This window comes from Phocoena phocoena, chromosome 2 (genome assembly GCF_963924675.1).
Source record: "Phocoena phocoena chromosome 2, mPhoPho1.1, whole genome shotgun sequence".
NCBI classification, from domain to species: Eukaryota; Metazoa; Chordata; class Mammalia; order Artiodactyla; family Phocoenidae; genus Phocoena; species Phocoena phocoena.
Window position 1 is genome coordinate 166,451,038 of NC_089220.1, and position 25,323 is coordinate 166,476,360.

Below are 25,323 nucleotides of genomic sequence, written 5' to 3' on the forward strand. Positions count from 1 at the left end.
GTCTACATATCTTTAAAGCTGTAAATCAAGCCGACAAGCTATTAGATAGAATATGTTCTAGCCTCTCATGCTTTGACCAGTATACCTCCGTAACAACGTAGAAAGGCACTTTTGCTTTTAGTGTTTTTGAAATTCTCAGAGTCCTCTGCTGGATCATGAGGCAAAGGGGGGTCCCCCTCACCCCCTACCTGCAGCAGTGCCCCTTCCTCCTGACTCTCCCTCCGGCTCTTTTCTCATTTCACTTGTGAGTGATGCCCGACTGCAAACACAAGCTCCCTCAACGCGCCCTGCAGGTGCCCGAGCCTTGATTCCCCCCCCGCCCTCAGCACTTGGGGTGCACATGCCGATGTTGGGGTGAGGGGGTGCTCCAAAGTGTAGCCCCCGGGACAGGGCCCCTCTGCCACCTACTCATCCAGCACGTAATTCAACCCTCATTCCATCAGGACTTAAACACATAAGCCGTGCCCTTCCATCAGATGTAGACGTGTGTAACTGAATCCCTTTGCCGTACAGCAGAAATTAACGCAGCACTGCAAATCAACTATGCTTCAACTAAAAGCAATCAGATCACAGGCATTGAGGGAAGCTGATCATTCCTGTGAGAGGGGCACCGGATGGGTCAGTTCCTTTATGTTTCTCATGTGACAGAGGAAGTCTCTTGTTTAAGAGCTTTGAAATGAAGGCGGGTGAGATGTGAATTCCCCTAATGGCCCACACCCTCTTTCTCACTCCACAGACAGAAAAGCAAAGAGTGAGATGTGAGTGTTCTGGAATATTCGTCAGTGGCTACCTATGCTCAGAGTATCACCCTTCGACCAAGGCCCTCCCGGCTTTCCGGCTCCATTACCTGCGTGGGTGCTGCCCCCCACCCAGGCCTGAGGGTGGCAAAGGCCAGCTGCTTGCAGACAGATGGGTTTTATCCCCCAAATATTTCACTGAGGCGCTGGGGAACAGATGAGTCCCATGAGAGTCGCAGATGGACAGAGAGTAGAATTACTGGGGCCAAGAGCCCCGACGGAAGGCTGGGCCTCCAGAGGAGACCAGGATGTGGAGTCCAGGAATGAGAGTGAGGAAGGGAAGGATGCAGGAAGAGGTAGCACCAAAGGCTCTTTGGGGTCCAAGCATCCCACAGTTACTGCTTTTAAAACATGAATTTGAAAAAGTAGGGAGTCTGTCTAATGAAATAGAATCCACAGATATGGGTCTGGGTTGTTTACAACCCAGAATAGAATCCACAGATATGGGTTGTTTACAACATTTGTCATCAAAGGATAATTTTTATTTTTTGTCATTCGCGTGACTTAGGTAAAAGTATAAGGAAGCAGCACGGTTCCCATTTACCCTGAAAGTTTCCTCTGGAAATTGTTGACGATCCTGAGGTTTGCTTACCGGAGGAGAAAAGAAGTTTGTCCTGTCAACACCTCCCAATGTCTTTCTCCCCCAGTTCAGGGACCGGACAGGTTGTCTCTTTTCAAGTAGAATAATTTTCATATAATAATAGAAAATAAAAGAAATTATGAACAATAAAACTCATAATATTATATATGGGTGGGTATTTTTAAATCTACATGTAATTTATATAAAAACCAGCATTTCATACTGAAAAGTTTTCTAAAGATATATTCATTCATCCATAATAATTACTGGTTATTATTATGTAAGACACTAATAATTTAGTATAGAAGAAAATAAATTTCTGATTAACTCAGATGGTTTCTCACTAATGTCCATAATCTCTGGGCTTAAATCTGATAATCAGTATGATTGAAGACCATGCACGATGTATAAATCTCCTAGTGGGATGGGTATATATACATTTTGATTTATAGTCAAAGTCTTTCTGATACTTGGGAAACATTCATTGGAAATTCTGTAAAAGTTGCACTTTTCATATCCATAAAAGGCCAATTAATTTTTTTCTGGGACCATGATAATTGTACTTTTATACTTGTGTTCTTCAAGAAAATCTGCTTCCTTTTGTGGCCTTTACTCTTTGGGTCTGTATTATAGAATTTCAACACCCACTTTTTTATCAAAAGCCAAGGAAAACTTGCAAATTTCCATAACTACATCCAGGTTTAAGCTCTTAGGTCAGATCTGGGTGCTCTGTGGAAGCAACACTATTTAGATAGTATTATTTTAACACTTAAAAAAATGATTTATTTTTTAATTTTTTTGGTAGGAAAAACGACAGAAAACCTAACAATATAATAACATAGTAGACATTACTGAAATTAAACAGATGCTCGCGTCTGTTTAACACCTAAGAGGCAGAGTGGCACAGTGGTTAAGATCATTAGCTGGGTGAGTCATACAGGTTACTTCTCTTTGCCTCAGTGTTCCTCATCTGTAAAATGGGGATGATTACAATAGCAACCTCATAAAGAAGATTAAATGAGTTAATCTGTTTGGAGAAGGTTTAGATCAGTGCCTGGCACACAGCAAGTGCTATGTAAGTTGTCAAATTTTATTTTTTTTATTCCCCCCCGCAAAGCTTATCAAAATATAGTTAGGCTGACCTCTGGTAGCCCTCAAATTTTAAAAAGAAAGGTAATATTTCTATAATAGCTTCAGACTTCATATGTTTTTAAAGAAGTAAAATGTAAAACCCCATCTTCTCTCCTCCCTCCTTCTTCTTTCCCAGAGCTAACCGACCCCTGCAGTTGGAGAGTATAACTGCCATGCAAGTTTTGGTGCTTGTGCTATATTTGGTACACGCATAAACAATATATATTACTATTTTGTGTTATAAAACTTTACATAAATGGGATCATACTGCACGTATCCTTTTGTAACTTTCTGTGTTCACTCAACTTTACCTTTTGGGGATTTATCCATGTTGGTGAATGTGGTTCTACTTCATTCATTATAACTGTTGTTGACAATTCCATTGTATGAATGAACCACTGAGAACAAATCAATGAGAAATAGTGCCACAGTGAGCACCATGGAGCCAGTGACCACACATGAGATTTTTATCTGTGATGGATAATTTACAAGAAATAGCGAGCTTACAGTATGCACATCTGACATTTCACCAGGTGTCCTAAAATGATTGCACAAGTTTTCACTTTCACCAGCAGTGAATAACAGACCCCGTTTTCCCATGACTTCGCCAGTAATTGAGGTTATTGGATTTACTGACTTTTGCCTATCTGGTGGGTATAAAATAGTGCATCATTGTTACCATTTTTATTTCCATAATTACTGGTGAGATTGGGCGTTTTTATATTTATTGGCTGCTGGGGTTTCTTCTGCCATGCGTTGCGTATTTATATCCATTTTTGCATATCCACTATTGCCCATTTTCTATTTTCTTATTGATTTATGAGGGTTCTTTCATTATTCGGACTACTAATCCCTGGTAGAGCATGTGAGTTATAAATATCTTCTTTCAGACTCTGGTTTGTCTTCTTTACTTTGTTTTCAGTGTCTCTTGTAGTACAGAATATTCATTTTAATTAAGCAATACTTTCTGGGAGTTACCTGACAGTCCAGTGGTTAGGACTCTGCACTTTCACTGCCGAGGGGCCCAGGTTCAGTCCCTGGTCGGGGAACTAAGACCCAGAAAGCCATGTGGTGCAACCAAAAAACAAAAAAAAACAAGGCAATACTTTTCTCTGTGGTTTATAGTTTTTATTTCTTTTAAAAGTCTTTCCCTCTACCAGTATGCAAGGATACAACACCATGTTTCATCTTATTTCATAGTTTAGCTTCTCACACATAGGTCTTTAGTCCAGTAGGAATTTATTTTACTTACGTTGTAAGGAAAGGATATATTTTTTACTTTTTCCATATGGTGCCCCAATTTTCCTGACACTGTTTATTGAATAGTTGTTTCTCCATGGACTTGTACCACCATCTCAGTCATACCAAGCTTTCATAAAACCTGTGTCGTCTTCTAGGCAATCTATTTTGTTCCATAGTCCTGTTTGTTCTATCCCTGTGCCAAAACCACACTGTCCTAATAGTGTTGATATCTGGTAGGAAAATACTCCCTCTTACTATTGTTCCTCAAAATTGACATATTGTTATAAGTGGTATGTTTTTATCAAACTGTATTCTCTGATTTTTTTCTAGTATTTGGGGTTGCCTTCGAGTCTCTATATTGGTCATATATTATTCAGTCATATTCTAACACCGTGTCTACAGGTTTCCTTGGATTCTCTGTTATATCATCTGAGAATAATCACAATTTTGGTGATCCCTTCCAATCCATGTGCCTTGTATTTCTTTTTCTTGTATTGACTGGGACTTTAGCTGCAACCATAGTAAAAATTCTGAATTTGAAGAGAACGCCTCTAAGATTTCATCATCGAGTGCTATGCTTGTGGGAGGTTTTTGGTGGATGCCTTTCACCACATTAAGAAAGTTCTCTTTAATTCTTTTTTTTTATTTTATTATTTTTAATTTATTTATTTTAATTTATTTTTGGCTGCGTTGGGTCTTTGTTGCTGCACGTGGGCTTTCTCTAGCTGCAGTGAGCTGGGGTTACTCTTCGTTGCGGTGCGAGGGCTTCTCATTGCAGTGGCTTCTCTTGTTGCAGAGGATGGGCTCTAGGTGCGTGAGCTTCAGTAGTTGTGGCAAGCAGGCTCAGTAGTTGTGGCACATGGGCTTAGTTGCTCCGTAGCATGTGGGATCTTTCCGGACCAGGGCTCGAACCCGTGTCCCCTGCATTGGCAGGTGGATTCTCAACCACTGCGCCACCAGGGAAGTCCTTATACTATGTTTTGCCTTAATTGTCGAGTAAGATTTAAGATTAAATTATTGACCTGGCTGCTGTTTCTCTGAGTGACTTTGCACTGTAACCTCTTCACAGTCAAGTGTCTAACTCTCCATGTAAGAGGGCAGTAAGACCCACTAGGAAGAACTGGCTCATGGCACCAGAAATCAGCATCTTAGATATGCACACCTTTAACACAGCTTGAATTCCAAAAGTTATCAACAGATACCAGTGTTTTTTAGAGAAATGCTTTGGGATGCTCACTTCAACAGTATTATCATTTCACTTGAGTCCCAACTGTACTAAGTTGTCTGGAACAAAACCAAGTTAAGGGATTAAGCGCTCACGGTGTCGTTACTAAGACTCTGTGTCAAGAATGAGTACCTCCCAGAAAGATCTCTGTCCACCGACTGCTGTCAGTCAGGTTGTTGGGTGGGCAAGACGCTATCATATTTAACTTTTATACAAACTTATTTTTTAACACATCCTGTCATGATTCTAACACGTGTTGCTCCACAATCATGACTCTTTAAAGCACATTCTAAATTAGCATTTCTCTTAAAATTGCTGCTGCAATTCTTCAGTCCCTCATGAAGACTTTCCATAGGGTCTTCATCATTCTCCAGTTATAACTCATAGAAGATAAATTAGTTAAAATACTTAACAAAGTCTTGCCTTGTCTTTAAATATCACATGTCTGAAAGAAATAAGAAAATATCTGATTGATATAATCCATTTCAGTTACTGCGGCAAAGATTTGGTATTTACCTAAATCAAAGACACTAAAAGCTGAGAGTAAAGTTATTCCCTACCCCTCCCCCCGCAGAATAAAAGAGCATCCAGACTTCCTGTGGAGAACAGATTTTCTATTATCTTTTTCTTCCGTGCAAGGCAACGCTCAACATCTTGCTTTGTCACCTACTTGAAAAGCTATTCTGTAGGAAGGGGCGTGGCAACCTGAGTCCTCTCCGGGATGTGAAATGTTTCCGACATCAGAGGGCATGGTAGCCCTTTTCAAGGAACACATGTGGCCTGGTCTTCAAATTGCTGCTGTGTCTGAAACAAAATGTCATCTGGTGTTGGACCTGAATTGTTAACTTCTACATAACGGTGTCATTTATGGAACCACTGTGTAGGTTAGAACACAGGGTGTGACCCTTGGTTTACCACTGTACCTCCCATTCCTGGCACAGTATAGAGGCTGGTCTCTTGAATGAATAGAGCCATCTCTGCAAGTCCGTCCAAGGTACATCTCAGTGCATTATACTTCTTTTTTAAATCATAAGACTCTTAAATTCAGTCTCTTAAGGATAACACCACGACATTAACTATCCTAGAATCTTTCGCTTGTATTAAATACCAATGTCTTCCCCATTTCAGATGCCAGTTTACATTCTACCAGCCTCATTTATAGTTTAAATATGTTCCCCTCCCTTGGCCCATCACTTCTGGCTTAAAGAATTACCCAATTAACTGAATAGGAACCCTAATTGGCCAGTCTCCTTAGATCTGTGAGGCCCAATTAACTGAATAGGAGCCCTAATTGGCCAGTCTCTTTAGATCTGTGAGGGTCATCTCTTAAGATGATCGAATCAAAGCATGCTAATTTGAGAAAATATAAAAAATATAGAAAATCATGAAGAAAAGAGCATCACCCAGGAACTTACCACCCAGAGACAACCTCTCTGGACATTCATCAAATAGGAAGACTAAACCATGAACCTGATGAAACCAAGGTTCAGGCCCCTATAAATAAATGATTTACTTTCATAATGAATTTTATGTTTCTAACTTGGTATTCTTATTCTGAAGGAGGTCCCTCAAAATTGTAATAAGCTTCAGGACCCACAAAACTTGGATCCCTCACTGCCATTAAGGTGATTAATTGATTTTTTAACATCTAATTCCTTTCTGTTTTATAACATACTTTGCCACTTAAATACAAATTTTTTTCTCATTGCCATTTTCTTTTAGAATTCCTTTTAATAACAGTGTAGTGTTCCGGTGAATGGATTTATTATATGAACTGATTTATTAAATGAATCCTCTAATGTTGGAATCTACTCTTCCTCCCCACCCCCCCACCGCTTATTCTTATAAACGATGATTTATTGAGCATCCTGGTAAGTATATTTTTGTGCATAAATGTGTAGAAGTTGAATTACTGGCTCAAACCATATGTGTATTTTGGGGGCTTTTGACGCATATTGACAAGTAGCTCTTTGGAGAAGTGGTATCAACTTTCTTTCCCAACAGTGGTTTGTGAGGGAACTCATTTTCCCAGCTCCTGTCAGCACTGTTTATTTTATTGTAAAAACTTTTGCTAATTTCACAGGTATAAAAAGCTATCATTATTTTAATATTTATGTTTTTCTTATTAAGGTGAAAATTGTCAGTTTTCAATCAGAAAGTACTCTGAGAGCTCTTTATATTTTTAGGGCATTAGCCATTTGCCAGTTACAATGTGTATTGATTCGCCTAGGCTTAAACTGGATTTGGAGAAACGGAGGCATTTAGGTCATTTGGAATTGTCACCATCATCTGCCTGCAGAAAATGCCGTTTAGGGGAAATTGTGGAAGGCATTCCAGAAGGCAAGCCTACGTCTGATTAAGTTGTGGCCACGTTACCGGGAGAATTGAATTCGTTTCAGCTAAAAGATATCTGAGCATCTATTATGTGCCTAGCACTTTACTATCTGTTACCCTTTGATGAATACAGCTAATTGTAATGCAGAATTTAGCAGAAATGCAAAAGCCATGCTTGCAATTTCAATAAGACATACTTGAGAAAAGTTCCTCAATTCTTAATGGAAAAGTGTTGGCGGAAGATGGCTCAGAGATAGAGCACGTGCTAAGCAGAAGTGGTGGGAAAGTCCCCCAAGTGGGTGGCACAGCGTGGACAGTGAGCGTGCTTCATAAGGTCACAGAGCGGCACGATGTCCAGTACAACTATGATGTCCTAGGAATGTGGCGTGATTTGGGGTAATAAGGCAACGACGGGAGGCTGAGGTCTGTTTTAGTTGGTTTGGGCGGCTGTGACAAATTACTGAAGACAGGGTGTCTTAAACAACAGTGTATTTCCCACAGTTGCAGAGGCTGGGAAGTCCAAGGTCAAAGTGTCTGGGTAGGACCCACTTCCTGGTTTGCAGTTAGCCATCATCTCATTGTATCCCCACAAGCCAGAGAGCAGAGATAGAAAAGAAACTCTGCCATGTCTGTTCTTATGAGAGTGCTAATCCCATTGGGGAAGGGGCTCCACCCTCATGACCTAATTACCTCCCAGAGGCCCCACCTCCAAATGCCATCACAGTGGGGATTAGGATTTTAACATGAATTTTGGAGGAACACGAATATTCGGTTCTTAGCAAGGTAACACAGTGAAAATCGTTGCGTGCCATATGAAGATAAAGAACATCTTCGAAGATGTCCCGCATTCTGGAATGGATTCTGAGATTCAGAAAATTATGAGGATGTGTAACACGATGTGACCTGCCAAGTACACTTAATTTTTTGCAGAATGTCACCAAGAGTTCTTGGTGACAAACACACGTTCCATTTGCAGAGCCATTGAGATGGAAGAACCCAAGTGTTCAGGCTTCTCAGAAGGTCTGCAAGTGCTGTGAGGTTCCTTTCAACACTCTTGATTTCAGGGCTCTACGCCTTCCCCTACTCCCCCAGCATGTGCATTATTTCTAACCATGTGTCATCATTTGCTTCAGTTGACTTCAAGACAGGAATATTTTTTCCAAGCTGCCCCCATCATGTTTCCACATCTTCAAGCAGATGGTCAGGCTAAAAGTGTGAGGACAGCTAAGATGGTCCAGAGAGGCCAGCTAGAGGAAATGGATGTGGCTAAATGCAAAATTTTAGAGGCTAGGCTGTGTGCTTCCAGGGAGAGATTGTGGCTTCTACGGATTGACAAAGTGGGATATATAAGTTAGTTAAGCCATTTTACCACCTGTGACTTGTGGCAAGTTACTTGGACCTTCTGAGCTACCTTCTCCGTATCTGTGAAATGGGGCCATAACACCGACCTCATCAGAGATGCTGATTCAGTGAAATTACATGCGTACCGTTCCTGACACACAGCAGACATCCTATAAATGCATTTCCCACGTCCTCTTCCCTTCTTCACAAAAAGGGAGTTTATCATCTAAAGTCCTTCAGCCTTCCTCTGGATCTGGAACAGCCAGCACTAACTCAGCGCGAGGGAAGAACGCCAGAGCATGCTGAATCCCATCGCCGTGCCAACAACACGCCATCGTAGATTCAGAAAATTCCTTCTGAGTTTAAGCATTTCTAAATACCTTTCCCGAACTGAGAAGGCAGAGCGAAGCAAGTGTAAGAAGACTCTTCTCCTCTGTGTGTAAAGGCATCTTTTCCGTCTTCTGTGGATTTTCACGACCCGTAACTGGACTTGTGTACCCAGCTGGCAGCTGTACCAGCCAGACCCCGAAGTAACTGTAGTTTAGCCCCAATCGTTTTTTTCACTCAGAGCAGCCTACAAATTCTATTTCAAGCACACACACGTACAGAATGCAGATGTGGGAATGAAAACCAGGCCCTTTCGGGGAATGAAGCCATGATATTTGACTGTAGTGAGGCCACTAGTGGCCCATGTACAGGGGCCCCACCCAGGCATAGTTGGGGCTCAGACCTCAAGAGTGGTTTTGGCCTTTGGGTATGACATTAGCAATCACGTGGACAGTCACCACATCTCCCGTTCGGGGCAAAGACGTTGCACAGTCTATGATCAGACAGGCTTGAAAGGCTTTTTCTGTACACTGAAAAACGTGTAACAGCATGGAAATTCTAGAAAACTAACTCTCTGAAGAAGCTAAGTATCACGCAAAAGGTCTACTCCGATCAAGGAAATGGCCACTTCAGAACGTGCTTCTCGTGTGTATCCAAACCAGGAACGAGATTCCTAGGCTGTTCGCATCATGCAGAAAAAGCTCTTATAGCCCAGATGGATCCCAAAATGAACATTCCTTTTGGATGACTAATAAATCATTCATTCATTCATTCAACAAGTATTTATTAAGAACCTACTATATCATTGGTAGTATCACAGGTACTAAGGATGCCCTGGTGAACATCAACAAGAAACATTTTTAAAGAAATCCCTGGCCGAATTCCCTGGCGGTCCAGCGGTTGTGACTGCTCTTCCGCTGCCGAGGAGGCGGATTCAGTCCCTGGCGGGGAACTAAGATTCCACCAGCCGTGAGGTGCAGCCAATAAATAAATACATAATAAAAAATTAAAAGGAGACAAGAGGAATTGGATATATTTTTTTAAATCCCTGGCCTCATGAAGCTTCCATTTTGGCAGGAGAGACTGACAATAAACAGTAGTAATAATGAAAATATGAGTTACAGTGTCTAGTGAAAAACACTCAGGAAGAAAATGAAGCAGGGATGGGGTATGAAATATGAGACAGAGTGGGTGCTGAAATTTTGTAGAAGGTGGTGAGGGGAGGCCTCTCTGGGAAGCTGACTTTAATGAAAGACTTGATGGATGGTTTGGATAAATATAGACTTAGATCAAAAATATTTCCTCCCGGGTTTTCGAGGCTGTGTCTCCATTGTCTTTGGTTTCTGGGCTGCTGTTAAGAAAACGAATGCCCTTCTGACTTCTCCTTCTTCCCTTGTGACTGTCTCCACACCCGCTGGGAACTTGTAGGAACCTCTGTGTTTCCCCTGCCATCTGGAACGTCTCAGTGACAAGCCTGAGTGTGTTGAGCGTTTCATGAACACTTTCAGTCTCCAAGCTCATGTCCTTCAGTTTGGGGAGAAAAAAAAAATCTTATAATACTTTTGGAAAACTGCTCTGTTTTTCCTGACCTCCTTACCCAAATCCCCATTATTAGGAATTGAGAGGCTCTGAAGTCATTCTCTATTGTTCTTACGGGTTCTCACCTTTTCCCCTCTCTTAGTTGTTTTGCCGCCCTTTTCGAGATTTCGTCAACTTTTTCTTCTCCACTGAATCTGTCATTTCTGTTCTCATGGTCCCCAGAGCTCGCTCTTGCCCTCCAAATTTCCCCTTTTCTTGGACTGTCTCATCTCTTCTGAGTTTCTGTTTTCTGTTTATTTCTCACATGAAAGAGGATTTATGAAATGTCTATTAACCCTTGCTAGTCTGTTCATGCATAAGCGAGGCACGGTTGTACTCACTGGAAGCTTTTATATATGGCCCAGGGTGCTTCACGATAGAGTGACCGGACAGAATCGAAACCTTACCCTCAAAAATCTGTTGGTCTGTTATTGGAGGACAGTCAGCTTTCCTCCAGTTTCCTGACCAAGACGTCAGCCCTTTGCCAGAATTTTGTCAGAGGGCACCTCATGCACCTTCCCCTGTGCCTCGTGACCCAGAATCCAGTCCGTGGGTTCAACGTCTTCAGTGGTTCTGCTGTGGCTTTGGGGAATCGCCTGGCTGAATGGGGTAGACAGGGGGACGGAGGAAGCGTGTTGCACCATTACAAAGATTCAGCCAGCCCTCATGCTTTCCACTCACTCTGCTTTCTTAGCTTCAGAAGGATCTGGTGCCTCTTTTCCTGAACTTCCCTGGCCCTGCAGTTATGCAGAGTTCTGTGCTTGAAGACCTAGGTGTCAGCTTTCTCTCGTCTGCTGCTGTCTCCTCTCTCCTCCCCTTAATTCTTTGATTTATGCTTTTTTAATTCTTCATTGTCATCTGAATGGAATTTCAGAAGGAGATAGACATAAATGGGTTACATGAACTGCCATATTTTAGCACAAGTCACATTCTGTTCTGTTTTGAGTCTCTCCTGCCAAAAATTACTCTATTGGTCCTGGTAGAGTGCCTCAGGAGATTCTCACAAGAAGTAGGAATCAAAACGAAATGTCAGGATCTTCCGTCCCGACGCAGTTATCTATCTCTGAACAGCAAGTGACCCTAAACATAGTGACCTAAAGCAACCACAGTTGTTGATTTGCTCATGACTCTGCCATTTGGGCAGTGTGTGGAGGGGGCATCTCATTTCTGTTCCACGGGACATCGGCTGGGACAGCTCTCCTGGGACTGAGGGTTCCCCTCTCAAGATGGTGCACCCACATGACTGGCCAGTGGTCCTGGCTGGAGAATGGGTGCTCAGCGAGGGCCGTCAGTCAGGGCTTCCGTTCTTCTTCATGTGGCCTCGGTTGGGCTCCGTGGACGCTTGGTTCCGTGAGGGAGCGTCCAAGACCACACTCACCAAGAAGGCAAGCTCTCTTGTGCAAACTCGTATTGAGCTTCCGTTTTGCATCACACTTGCTAGTGTCCCATTGGCCAAAGCAGGTCACACGGCCAAGCCCAGACCCCACGCGGGAAGGGACACTCCACAGGGCCACGATGGCTGGGAGGCATGGAAGTTTAAAATGCTATGATCCTGTACTTGTGTTGTTCTTTGTGTAACTGATTTGTTCCATTTTCTTTCTGACACATTGGGGCACCAGGCTCTTGTAGATATTTTCATTTGATATAAACATTCAATATGTATTAGAGCCACAGAAATGCATTTCCACTTAAAACATTTCTGAATGGACATAAAGACATAACCTATGTCGTTTACCTGTGGCTATAATGATTGTGTTCCTGGTCAGTGAAAGACGTGGGAAAAAATTCACCCTGTGGGGTCAAATTCCTAAATATACCTTTCAAGGGAATTGAGTATTGTTGTCTTTTGCCTTAGGTTACCAAAGGTTAGCTTCTTGTCCTTTTGGTTTTAAAATAGTTGAAAATGAGCCTCTTTAACACCTGCCCGGACTCCAAAGAATAAAAGTGGGTATTTACATCATAACCAGAGAGTGCATTTCTTGGAAATTCCAAACACGTGTCTCTTGTGACGTGCTTTGTAAGCGTGTCCGGAACATTCCTGCCTGTGGTTAGGGCAGAAGTGGCTTAGCCTGTGCTGTGTGCCGTGTGAGTCTCGGTCTGTGACTGATAACTGTGTCCATCTTGTGTGCAGGGGTTCTTTATCTCCAGTATGGAGATGAAACCAAGCAGCTCAGGATGCCGAATGAAATTACAAGTGCAGACACAATCCGTGCTCTCTTCGTAAGTGCCTTTCCACAGCAGCTCACCATGAAAATGCTGGAGTCGCCCAGTGTCGCCATTTACATCAAAGATGAAAGCAGAAATGTCTATTATGAGTTAAATGATGTCAGGTAAGCTGTTACGTCATTTGTTCGTGTGCGTGTGTCCACCATCTAGCGTTGACGGTTGGTACCGACTCCCTATCTCTTTGTGTTCCAGTGAAGAAAGCACACCTGTTGTCCTGATGGGCAGGTTTATTTTATAACCAGGTGTGAAACCACTATCTGGTTTTCTAGAACTTATTGACAAGGTTTGGTTTACAAAGGTGAGGACAGACTTCTCCCACACAGATCTTTGTATGTTACTTCTGAAAGGAATGGAAGAAATGAGCCAGTCTGCTGTTTATGTAAGAGTTAGGGGAACTAAGGCCCAGAAAGATCATATGAGTTGAAGGTTATACTTACAGGTAGAACTTAACCAACTCCTTCTCAAGGGTTCTTGTCATCACAGACAGAGCCTGTAGACATTTTAGGTAATGATCTCACTGGCCTATTCTTTATACGAACAAGTAAGAATAGAAGCAGTGGACTCTATGCTATTGTCCACAAGAAAGGAGGCTAAGAAGCATTCTCCTTTTCCATTTGTTTCTTAAATAGTTGGCCTTTACTAAAGGATCCCACTTTCTCAGTGAGCTTTCTCCTGGGCTTCTAGTAAAATGTACTCTAAAACGAGGCTAAATGGAGTCATGCTGTGGCAGGTGGCATGGAAAGAGAAACATCTTTATCAACCGGAGTGGTGTTGTGCATAGAATAGAAGGGACCATCTGAGCTCTTCCAGCCAAACAAGCCTGAGGAATGGGACTTAAATCAACGCAAGTAAGCAGTCGCTAGTATAGCCGCTGAACATTCTAGAGCGGAAGAAAATGATTGAGCGACTCATCCAGCCCTTTCATTTGATGGGACCAGAACCTCAGATGCATAAATGTTAAGACTTACTCAAGATCATGTAGCCGATTAATTTCTAAACCCAGACCCAAACCTGACTGTCCATATTCCTGGCCAAGAATTTTTTATTCCCTCAGAATGTTCTCCCCTCAACTCATCTGGGCCCCAAGTTGGACTTGTGGATCCCTTCCCTGTGGGGATAGCAGACTTTCCTGTTTCTTTATCATGGAATTAATAGGAACTACTTTTTTTATATATGCCTTTAGTGCATAATAAATGTAAACTGATAAATATCTAACAGTGATCTGAAATGACATATTTAGGCATGTACCAAGGCATATGAGTAATTTAGAGCTTTCAAGGTTCGACACATGCCCTCAGGTATAGGTGCTATATCTGTTACCCCACCTTCCTGCTTTTTAAAAACATGTTTCAATATTCATGGGTTTCAGAAAATTCACGTTTGTTTTTTGAAATAAATTATTAAACAAGCTGTCACAAAAAAACCCTGAATTTACAAAGCATAAACTTAAACATGAGGTAATCACACGATATTTAGAGAGTATGTTCACAGTAATATAATCCCATGTAGTGGTTTAACATGGACAACCCATCTTCTTGAATGTCTGCGTTTTGCAGTTAGAGAACTTGAGGGATATGGTAATAATAAATGCACATGAAACTACACAAAGCCACTTTTGATTGTGGAGCTCAAGGCTGATGAGATTATTGTAAGCAGTTGGACCCCACTGTCTTGCAGCCCGTGCAAGAATTTCTGTATTGCAATGAGTCACGATTTTCTAGAGGCTTTCCCAAGCCTCAGAGTATGACTACTAAGACTTTCTGCACACATTCTTTGGGAATGTTGTGACGTAGTCACAAAAGGAGAAATGGGAGGGACGACAAAGAGGAAAAGGTACCCAAAACTTCCAAACTGAGATGATCTTTCTTGATGCAAATTCAGTTGATAAAATATTGGATTGGCCAAAAAGTTCATTCTGGTTTTTCCATAAGATGTTATGGAAAACCTGAATGAACTTTTTGGCCAACCCAATAAATGAAAGCAGAGCTTGAGAGAAGTGATCACTTTAAACAATAATAATTTTCAGTTAGTTTGTTTCTATTTGCGGACGTGATGGTCTCCTTGATTCTTAGGCTGCGGTACTGATAGCCTGATTTTTTAAAAAATCTCATTTAAAATGTTTAAGTGGAAAGTCCTTGGTTTATAAATTTGTCTATAATTTTACTTTTCAGTGTTTTGATTTACATATAAAAAGTGGATCTAAAAATATTTAAGTGGATAAAATGTGTTTATGTGGTGATGATTATAATATTTATGTGAGATGATCACATGTATGTCCTTTCCAAAGAATTATCATTCTTTGCTTTTATGCATAAAATGCCCCAAGTATATTTTATTTTATTGTATTTCACCATCAGCATTAAATAGAACCTCGCTCCTTGCAAGAAAAAAAAAAAAAATGTAGCGTGTAGATTTTACCTGAAGACACTGGCTTTAGTCTTCTAAACCCAGAGACAAATTTCATTTCACATCCAATATTTTTGAAGTGACGGTATATTTGTTAAACATTTGGTTCTTTCATCATGGTGTTGGGTTCTCCATCTTTTCCTTAGGGAAATGCTACAGAGAGTTTAGGCTGAAATTCTGTGTTGTAAATGTTGCCATGGTAAACGCAAGCTGGGCCTTTGCTGTTGGTTCATCTTGGATGAACATGTTTCTAAATTAATAAATCAACCTCCTGTGTTTTAAATACGTTCAGACCCACACTGAGTTTTTTTCATGGCTCAAGTAAGGTTTTTCAGTTTCTTTACATCGTCCCTTGGGACTTTGCCCCCTCCTCCTCCTCCTCCTCCCAGCCACAGGGTGAGTTCCTGTAGTGAATCCCCACATCCTTTTCTTCCGCAACCTCTTTACCTCCTAGTAACTTAGTCCCTTCTAATAACAAGGACCGCACGCCTCCCCCTTAAGCAGACTTCTAATGAGCTGCTTGAAATTTGGAGCAATCGTGCAAGCTAGTCATTGCTTTAAAGCAACCACTGACGGGTATTTGATGGAGGGAAGCAAGCCTCGTCCAAGGATGCTCCACTTCGTTGAAAACAGAAACACAACCCAATAATCCCAATGATTGCGATCAGCCCACAAAACATGTGGCTGCAGCTGGAGGAAAGGAACGTGTCTTCCTGCACAGGGTTCCCTGAGCTCACCACGCTGGCACTGGCAGGAATCACAGTGTAGATGGGGCTAAACGTTCCTGGGGGTGTCCCTTCTGCTGATGAAAGCCGCAGGTAGAGGGCGAAGGACTTCGTAGACATTCCTAAGCTCTTAAATAATTTTGAGGTAGGCTCTTAGCGAATTGTGGTTCTGTCCTTTGCAGCAGTACGAGTGACTCCAGGGTTCTAAGTGTTTTCAGAGGGAGAGACAGACCAGTGGAAGAATTTATCCGCTGCTTTTCCTGTAATTCAACTTGTATGTAGAACAGTAGTTTTAAAAATCCACTATGGAGAGAAGAATCTAGTAAAATTTTTAAATGCCTTCAAAAAAAAAAAATCCACTATGGAAGAAAGAAAAGGCATCGTAAAGATACTAGTTTTGATCTTTGTGGTACATTTTTTTTTCTGGACTGCAAATACATTTTCTATCCCTTGCTTGAGGTGTTTGAAGGGGAAAAAAGCATTTTTCCTTTGCATGTATTCGTGAGATAAGCAGAAAACCAGGTGTCTGGGCAAAGTAAACAATTAAATATTTAAATATTAACCAAATCCCTTTGAATGTATTGTAAATATGGGAGCTTTATTGTTTCTTAAAGTGTTAGCTTTCATTACCCCGAATCTTGAAAGAAGGTTTATGCTACCCAATGTTTACGGGTGGAGAACTACGGGGAAAGCATAATACTTTGCTGAGGGACCAAAATAAAAAGGAAAGGAAAGAAAAGCCGAAGTCATTTTTCTCCTTTGCCTTATTTATTTTTGCCTATTTTTATGGTAAAAGAACGTTTTGCCTGGTTGATTGCACACAACGGCTAGATTGTCTGTGGACGTCTTTTACCTGATTCTTACGGGCAGACGGAGGAAATGGCCAAAATAAGGCTCCTTTCATCTGCCACAGTTATTGATGTTTTCGATTCCAGGAACATTCAGGACAGATCCCTTCTCAAAGTGTACAACAAGGATCCTGCCCATGCATTCAACCACACACCGAAAACTGTGAACGGAGACGTGAGGGTAAGTGTCCCTGTTCTACTTTTACTTGAATTCTGTGGGTTGAACCATCCCTCCTTCTGGCGTTGGGTCCCTGTGTAATCACACCCAAACACCAGATTTGGGGGGTTCTTACTGCTCTTCTTGTCTGATAACTCATTATCTGTTCATTGGTAGAGAAATCAGATTTCCTGATCATTTGGAGTAAAGGGATTGAAACAGGGCTTCACACATCCTAATTCACCTCTAAGCATGGAGTTTAGTTATATCCTTACTCCAGGGGGGTCCTGAAAATCTGTACATGAAAGGGTTCTTGGTCTATAATATATTAACTTACTCAGAGGATCTCTTGCTGTTTTTTCTCCAGTTAAAAACAAGGCTAAGGTACCAACAAGAGCAAAGCCCGTGCACAACTGCATGTAGAATCTATTGGTATCCTTATATCTGCTATTCCAAGTCCTAGCAGCCTAATTAAATTATTCACCTCCTAATTCAGGACTGTTTGCTGTTATAACAGCAAATAGTGTTAAATATTATCCAATGTCACCTGAATTGTGTTGAGGGCAAAGTACAAAAATCCGCAGCTTTGTGAGCTAAAATTCTCTAGATTTCGATCATTGTAGAAGATTATCCAAACATTCAAAGCACACAGGGATATTCTGAAGAATAAAGAACAGGGAAACTGAAAAGGCAGATTGTAAAATCACACTAATGCAAGTCCATTAGAAAGGGATTGAGTTTCTAACAGTAGCGCTACGTTCCTCTGCAGTAAAAATGAGAAGAAAAAAAGACTAACTTCTCCAGATGCACCTTCCCCCTACCCCAACCCATCGCCCCACACAAATTTAGAAGGTGCCTCGCCATTTTATATCATCCTTTCTGAAGATTAGCACTGGATGCTGAAAAGAGTTTTACTAGAAGAAAAGTAAATGAGGAGGTCCTATTGCCAAAGAAACCCAGGCACTGTCTGTCCTAGAGTTGCAGTAGTGTTCTTCAAGGTCTGTGCTTCCTGACAGTGGGTATTCGTTTTTGTACTGCTGCTGTAACAAATTATCACGTATTTGGTAGCTTACAATGACACAGATTTACTACCTTACAGTTCTAGAGGTCAGAAGTCCAACATAACTCCGGTGGACTCAAATCAAGAGGTCACTGGCATTCCTTTCCAGAAGCTTGGAGACAATATGTTTCCTTTTTTTCTCTAGCTTCTAGAAGCCACCCCCATTCTTCATCTTGTAGCCCTTTTCCTCCATCTCTAAACCCAGCCAAATAGCATCTTTCTGACCCTGCTTCCCTCATCACACCTCCAGCCCTCCCTCTTCCTCTGTTAAGGACACTCGTCATAACACTGGGCCCAAGACTCCAGAATAATCTCCCTGTGTTAGGGTCAGCTGATTGGCCACCTTCGTCCCCTTTTCCGTGTAGTCACAGGTTCTGGGGACTAGGACAAAGACATCGTTGTTCTGCCTACCACACAGGGTCTGTGAGTTTAGGACCAAGAGGCCAGGAGGTAAGATAGAAAGTGCTGGGAGAATTTCCATGTCATTCTGGACTGGAAGATGAGTGATGACATTGTGGGATCAGAGCCTACACACTTCTGGAGGAAGAGGCCTCTTACATTCTCCACGGCTGCTTTTTTATGTCAGAAATAATCTGTGATTTGAAGTGGAGGCTGTGCTGCTACTTCAGGAAAGCTAGGAGTTGGAAGTTTGCTTTTAGGCATTACACTTTCAGTGTAAACCAGCTCCACGTGAAGACTGATGGAATCACGCTATTCACAAAGCCTGCGCCGGATTTTATGGTACACTTTGCTTTTCATGACCCCATTCTTCTCTTTCTCAGTGACATTCTTAAGAGTCCTTGCCCCCTTGGAGATCCTTACTTTTTGAGACATCTAGCCTTCAAAGTTTCATGAGTTTCAGAGTTCTGTTTTTGCTACATGCAGTCCGCACAGGGGCCTCAGAATCGCCTCTGAAAATCTTGTTTATGGCTGGAGAGGACACCTGTTTTTAACTCTTGAGCAGATGTGGTATTTCCATAAGGAGCAGCAGTGAGCATGGAGAAAATCAAGTATTAACCATCTGGACAGAGTCTATGAGGATTCAGTACTTTGGCTCTGGGTTTCAGTAGAGTTGTTCAGTTTGTACTTTTAAATGAGACCCTTGTGGGTCACTTTCCGAGTGGCCCACGGCCTGCTTTAGACAGCAGTGTTCTCTGGAGGAAAGTCAGACTGTTCGCCCTAGGGGAGGGGAAACGAATGTTCACCACCCAACCCACAGAAAAACTTTCAGGTTTCAGTGAAGACAACTTAGAAATGAGAAATAGAACGCAGTTTTAAAACCAACTCAGTGTGATCGTGCCTGCAGTTTGCAATTTGGCCCCTATTGATGGATTCCAGAAGCTAAAAGACCTGGAATCCCTTCTGCCTCACCTTTTGGCTCTGGGGGTTGGAATTCTGTCTCCTTCTTGATGAAGGTGGCTGCCTTGCTATTAAAGGAAAGGAAGCTTTGTTGAGTCCTGCCAGGAACGCAGCTGCATAAGCCCACTGCTCATGGTAACAGAAATAGAGAACAGAGCAAGGATCAACTGCTATAGACTAAACCAAGCTGCATGGTGGGTGGAGAGCTCCGTCTTCTCGTGTGTTTGCAGTGCGCACGTGGCCGGGAAGGAACTTGATGATAACTGCTCACCTGAGGCAGTTGTGCAGCCCTGCGCCTCATGTCACTGGTCTTCATCCACCAGCCTCCAGAGGCAGCCTGGGCCAGACCTCCCAGCTGCCCACTCGTTACCAATGCACATGCGTGTCTCGGAAAACATGGGTGGGACCAGGCAGAGGTACGACAGCGGCAATGCCAGCACTTTGTGGTGGCCTCGGGGACTTTCCTTAGACAATGAATTTAATATCTTGCCTGTGAGAGAAGAGAAAACGTGAGACTCCGGATCCAAAACGGTCAGTTATCCAGAGCAGTGATGGTAGTGGTGTTAGTCATGAAGCATGGAAAGCTAAAGTATTAACGCCGAGGTTTTGGGCCTTAGGGCGTGCGTGGAATAGATGTTTGGTGGGGAAAACACGTGTCGAGTTTTTCATTGAGCATCTAGCTGAGCATTTTTTAAACTGATTTATTTCTTTAATTGAAGTATAGTTGATATACAACATTGTGTTAGTTTCAGGTGTACAGCAAAGGGATTCAGTTATTTTTTTCAGATTATATTCTATTTTAGGCTATTACAAGATACTGAATATAGTTCCCTGTGCTATGCAGTAAATCCTTATTGCTTATCTATCTTATGTATAGTAGTTTGTGTCTATTAATCCCATACTCCTAATTTGTCCCTCCCTTCTTCCCTCCCTCTCCCGTTTGGTAAACATGTGTTTGTTTTCTTTGTCTGTGAGTCTGTTTCTGTTTTGTATATAGATTCATTTGTAGTATTTTTAGATTCCACATATAAGTGATATCATATAGTATTTGTCTTTCTCTGTCTGACTTCACTAAGTATAATATTCTCCAGGTCAATCCATGTTGGTGCAAATGACAATATTTCATTCTTTTTATGGAAGAGTAATATTTCATTGTGTGTGTATGTATATATATATATGTATGTATATACACACATACATACACACACACACCTCATCTTCTTAAGCCAGTCATCGGTTAATGGGCACTGGGTTGTTTCCATGTCTTGGCTATTGTAAATAGTGCTGCTGTGAACAATGGGGTGCGTGTATCTTTTCAGTTTGGAGTTTTCGTTCCTTCCTGAGCTGAGCATTTTTGAAGCTAGTCTGTCCAGTGAGACTTGTGGTTCTCTGCTGGGACCGAGCATCCCCTGATTCTTTACATGTGGGTGCAAATCACCCAGATCTCAATGAATCGCCTGGCTTTTGTTTCATCACATTAGATAGTAGCTTTGATAACTAAGTTCCCAAGGGGCTGAGCTCACCACATGGAACGGGCCCTTTTGACAAAATTACATGTGTACTCATGAGTTTGTACTTCACACATGTACAACTCAGAAGATGAGCTATTCCATTCTGTGGCTCTCAGAGGGTACCAGGGACTTCCAGTTCACCAAACCTAGTGGCTCTTTCACAGTTTTCAGGCTTTTCCACCTTCTTGTGTGCTTTGAGATTACTTCCCAAGGTTCTTTGCTCCAGTCCGTCAGTTCTCTCCTTCCTGTATGTCTTTAATTTTTACTTGCATGTAAGACAGCTTCCACATTTTCATAGAGAATGCATTCCCCAGAATTGCCCTGCATCTTAAATTACTTCCTAATGGCCAACTCACTTACTGCCCCCCAGACCTCTTCTATCTGACCTCTGCATTTCACTATGACAGGTGGTCTCCTTAGAAACCTTGGTTCCCATTACACTGCCATCTCTAAATCCCTTGCCTACATGCAAGCACACCCCAGCCTCCTTCATTTACTAACTCTTCTTCTTCCTCTTTCCTTCTACCTGGTCTTCAGTGCCTTCAGGCAGGCTTCACCTGTGTGTGTGTGTGTGTGTGTGTGTGTGTGTGTGTGTGTGTGTGAGTTTTAATTTGCTTTTTTTCTTTCATCTGCACCTTTTCATTTGTCATTTTTGTCTTACTACTGATTTAACCATTAGGTCAATGTGGGTGACCCTTAAAACTCTGTCCCTAACTCTGCCATTTCTCTAGAGTTCAAGACCAATGTTCAACTTTCAAGTGGTTGTCTCCACATGAATATTCTTCCAGTGTTTCCAGTGTTTCCAGTGTATCCTGTAGAAGAAAAAAAAATCCTAATTTTTTTTTAGCCGCAAGCCTTTTCCTCCTTGTTTTTCTGTCTTTGTGAATGAGTGCGTGACTGCTCATGGTGTGTATGTATGCACATGTGCCTGTGTGTTTTGAAGGGTGAGAGAGAAGAGATTTAAGAAGTCGAGTTATCAGTGAGTCTTCAACGGCCTAACTCCTGTTTCTCACCCCGTCCCACCAGTCCCCAGAGCCCGTCCATTTCACTCTGCAAGGACTCTTACACACCATCCTGCCACCCTGGCCTGCACCATTACTCTCACGATAGCTAACTTTTTTGTGCATTGATGAAGCACGTTGACAGGTAATTTCATGTAAATCCTCAAGGCGCCATTTTGAGGCAGGTATTGGTACAAGCCCTTGTATTTATAGCTCAGAAAACAGTTGCTTAGGTCTGTTGAAGACACCTGCCCAAGGCCACACAGCAAGAGAGTGCAGAGCTGAGATCTGAATCCAGGCAGCTTGGCTGCAGATCCCAGGCTCTTAGCAGCACCGCTCTGACGCTGTAGTTCTGGCGTTCTTTATTTTTCTATCAGTCGGTTATGCAACAGCCTTTAACCGGTCTCCCCAGCTCTTTTTACTCCAGTCAATCAGCTATTTGCCAAGTCAGGTCCCTGAGCGCAACTTGCCATTGTGCAAAGAATAGCACAGGCTGTTGGTCGATATCATCTCCATCCCAACAGCCAACCTGAGCCCCCTCAGTTCTTGCTCCGAGTCTCTGAAATGCACTGTCCTTCCCCACATACAGTAAATCCCCTATATACAAATGAGTTCCGTTCTGAGAGCGAGTTCGTTAAGTGCAGTTTGTTCGTTAAGTCCAACCGAGTGAGCCTAAGTACCCAACTAACACAATCAGCTGTGTAGTACTGTACCAGCTACATCGCCACCGCTCTTATGCTTGCTTCCGGACATCCTGGGCTTGACATAAAGATACTGATTACTGTACTCTATAGAGTAGTGCACAGTAAAGTACACAAAAGCACAGCCATTTGTCGGGGATGCACACACCTGACAATGTATGCCAGACACGTGAACTAGCTTACGTGATTGGACATGCAAACGCACGTTCGTATCTTTGAGTTTGCAACTTGAAAGTTCGTATGTAGGGGACTTACTGTCTATACCTTCCGAAATTCCACGCATCAAACATACTCCAAGACAATTGCTCAATTATGTCGACAAGCTGCTGGCGTGAAAAAAGGGTGGGAGGGGACACTGTTCTATTTCTCAGGTCTCTTCTATCCCCTAACAGCCAAAGGCCATGTGTGCACCTTGTTTGGATCCTGATTGGAACAAACCAACTGTAAAAGACATCTTTGAAGCCGTTTGGGAAATTTGAACATGTGTTAGGAATCAGATGATATTAAGGGATAACCAGTAATTCTGTTGGGTATAATAATGGCTTGATGGTTATGTTTTTAAAAATGAGACACACTGAAGTATTTACAGGCTAAAACGGCATGACTGCTGGGGTTTGCTCTAAAAGGCTCCGGCCAAACAAGCCCAAGAAGTGGCATTTGATGAAACAAAATTGGTAAAATGTTGAAAAATGTCAGAGCTGAATGATGGGAGTTCATGATATTATTTTCTCTACTTATTTTATGGTGGAAATGCCCATAATAAAATGCAAAAAAGTAAAAACTTGCTTTTAGAGGCCAAATAAAAGACCGCCTACTCTATGAAGCCTTCCCTGTCAGATTTAATCTTTCCTTTTGGGGGAGGCATGTTATACATTCTCCTGGTGTTCTCATCCTTTAGGTGCCTGCTTCTCTTATCACACAAGATCGTAAGTTCTCCGAGGGCACACGCCAGCTCATGTTCATCTCCGAAAGCCAGTCTTGGTGCCTCATCCGTGGCGAGTGTAAATGCTTGTTAAGCAGATGCTTTGAGCGCTAGAATCATGGTGCTACGACTGGTGTTTTATTCATTTTCTGTCATTAATGAGAACCCACTGTAAAAATATCTCTCTGTTCTCATCACCAGAAATAGTTGTGCTCCTCCTGGTTTATTTTTATCATAGGGACACTTTGAATCTTGTAAGTGATCATTTTCCCTCTTTGTGTTGCTACTCTAAAGCTTAGAATTAAATTCACGGCTCACCCACAGCTAGCGTGCAGGCATTTACAGCATGAGTGTTCGTGGTGTGCTGGCTTCGTGCCTGGACTCTATTTTTAATTTTTCCTACTTTCATCTTCTTTCTGTCATACATTCCAATTTGACTTTTTCGGGGGGTGCAAAATTGTAATGATTTCTGGGAACTCTATTAATTCCTTTGTGGAATCAGTCAGGTTACGAGTAGTATTCAGTTGGGACTTCCCTGGCGGTCCAATGGTTAGGACTCGGCGCTTTCATTGCTGAGGGCGCGGGTTCGATCCGTGGTCGGGGAACTAAGATCCTGCAAGCCACGCAGTGCAGCCAAAAATAAATTAATTAATTTAATTTAATTTTCTTTTAAAGAGTAGTATTCATTCTATACCATTGTGTTTCTAGATATGATAATAGACCTTTCTGTGTCCACGTAGAAGGCAATGTGTTAAATACTTCACATGTTATTTAAATTAGTCAACAACTCTGCAAAGCATGTAAACTGACTCAGTTGTTACAGATGATAAAATTGAGGCCAGTGACGTGTTTTCCGGGCCCGAATAGCTGGTATATGTCAGACATGGGATTTGAACCCAGTTCTTTCTGACTCTTTGTACTCAGCCCACAGCTTCCCTTCCTTGACATTCCATTCAGGTTTTGCAAGTTTTGAAATGGTGCTCTTAACAAGATTTTAGGACATGTAACATACCGTGTTTAAATACTTGTCTCACTTCTTAATTCTATTATGTGTCTATTTCCTGGCCTCTTTTTACATTGAACATGCTTCATTCTATTCTGTTCTGACTGGGCTAAAAGGATATCCCACCAAAAACAAAAAAATGGAGAAATAATAGAAGAAAGAGAAAGAAGAAGTATGTACCGTTTAGTATGTATGTCTGAAATGGCCCTTCCACAGAGCTCAGAGCCCTCTTTTCTACAGGGCAGTGCTCTGGTTGAGAAGAAGTATTTGGGATTTGGGGAAGGATAAAGTAATCCTACAGAAATGGAAGACAGGAGAATCCCTTAGAAACAGAAGTTTCAGAAACCACTCCTAACTAATTTTCTTTCATTCACTCAAGGTCCTCCTTGACCCGACCACCCTGGTGTCCCCTTCGCTCACACAGTGGCAGTGATATTAATAACTAACAGCCATGAAAAACTCTGTGCCAAGTGCTGTGCTGAGTATTGTACTCATAATCACTCTCATTTGTTCAGAACAACCCAGCGTGAGAGGAACTCTTATGACCGCCTGTTTCAGATGTGGAAACTGCAGATCAGAGAGGTTAGGGAACTTGCTCAAAGCCACACAGCTCATCAGAGGTAGAGCTAGATTCGGAGCCAGACAGGCCAGCTCCAGAACTGCCCTTCTTACCACTACAGTCACTACTGTCATTCCCCACGCTACTGTCTTCATCATCAGTGTCCACGGGCTACCCATTTTTTAATTATGTAAGTTTCAGGTGGGCGGCATCTGTACAGACTCCGGAGCAATCACCACCGCACATCTAGTTTCCATCCATTACCATACAGTTGATCCTCTGCACCCATT

General features: G+C 42.2%; 1 protein-coding gene across 4 annotated transcripts in view; it reads left to right on the forward strand.

Moving 5' to 3' along the window:
* KIAA1217 (KIAA1217 ortholog) overlaps positions 1-25,323 on the forward strand; it is a 321,560-nt gene that overhangs the window by 192,102 nt on the left and 104,135 nt on the right. For all 4 annotated transcript variants that reach the window (XM_065870849.1, XM_065870852.1, XM_065870851.1 and 1 more), the window contains exons 4-5: positions 12,687-12,885; positions 16,848-16,941. In XM_065870849.1, the coding sequence (XP_065726921.1) occupies positions 12,687-12,885; positions 16,848-16,941 (293 nt within the window). The remainder of the gene's footprint in view (positions 1-12,686; positions 12,886-16,847; positions 16,942-25,323) is intronic.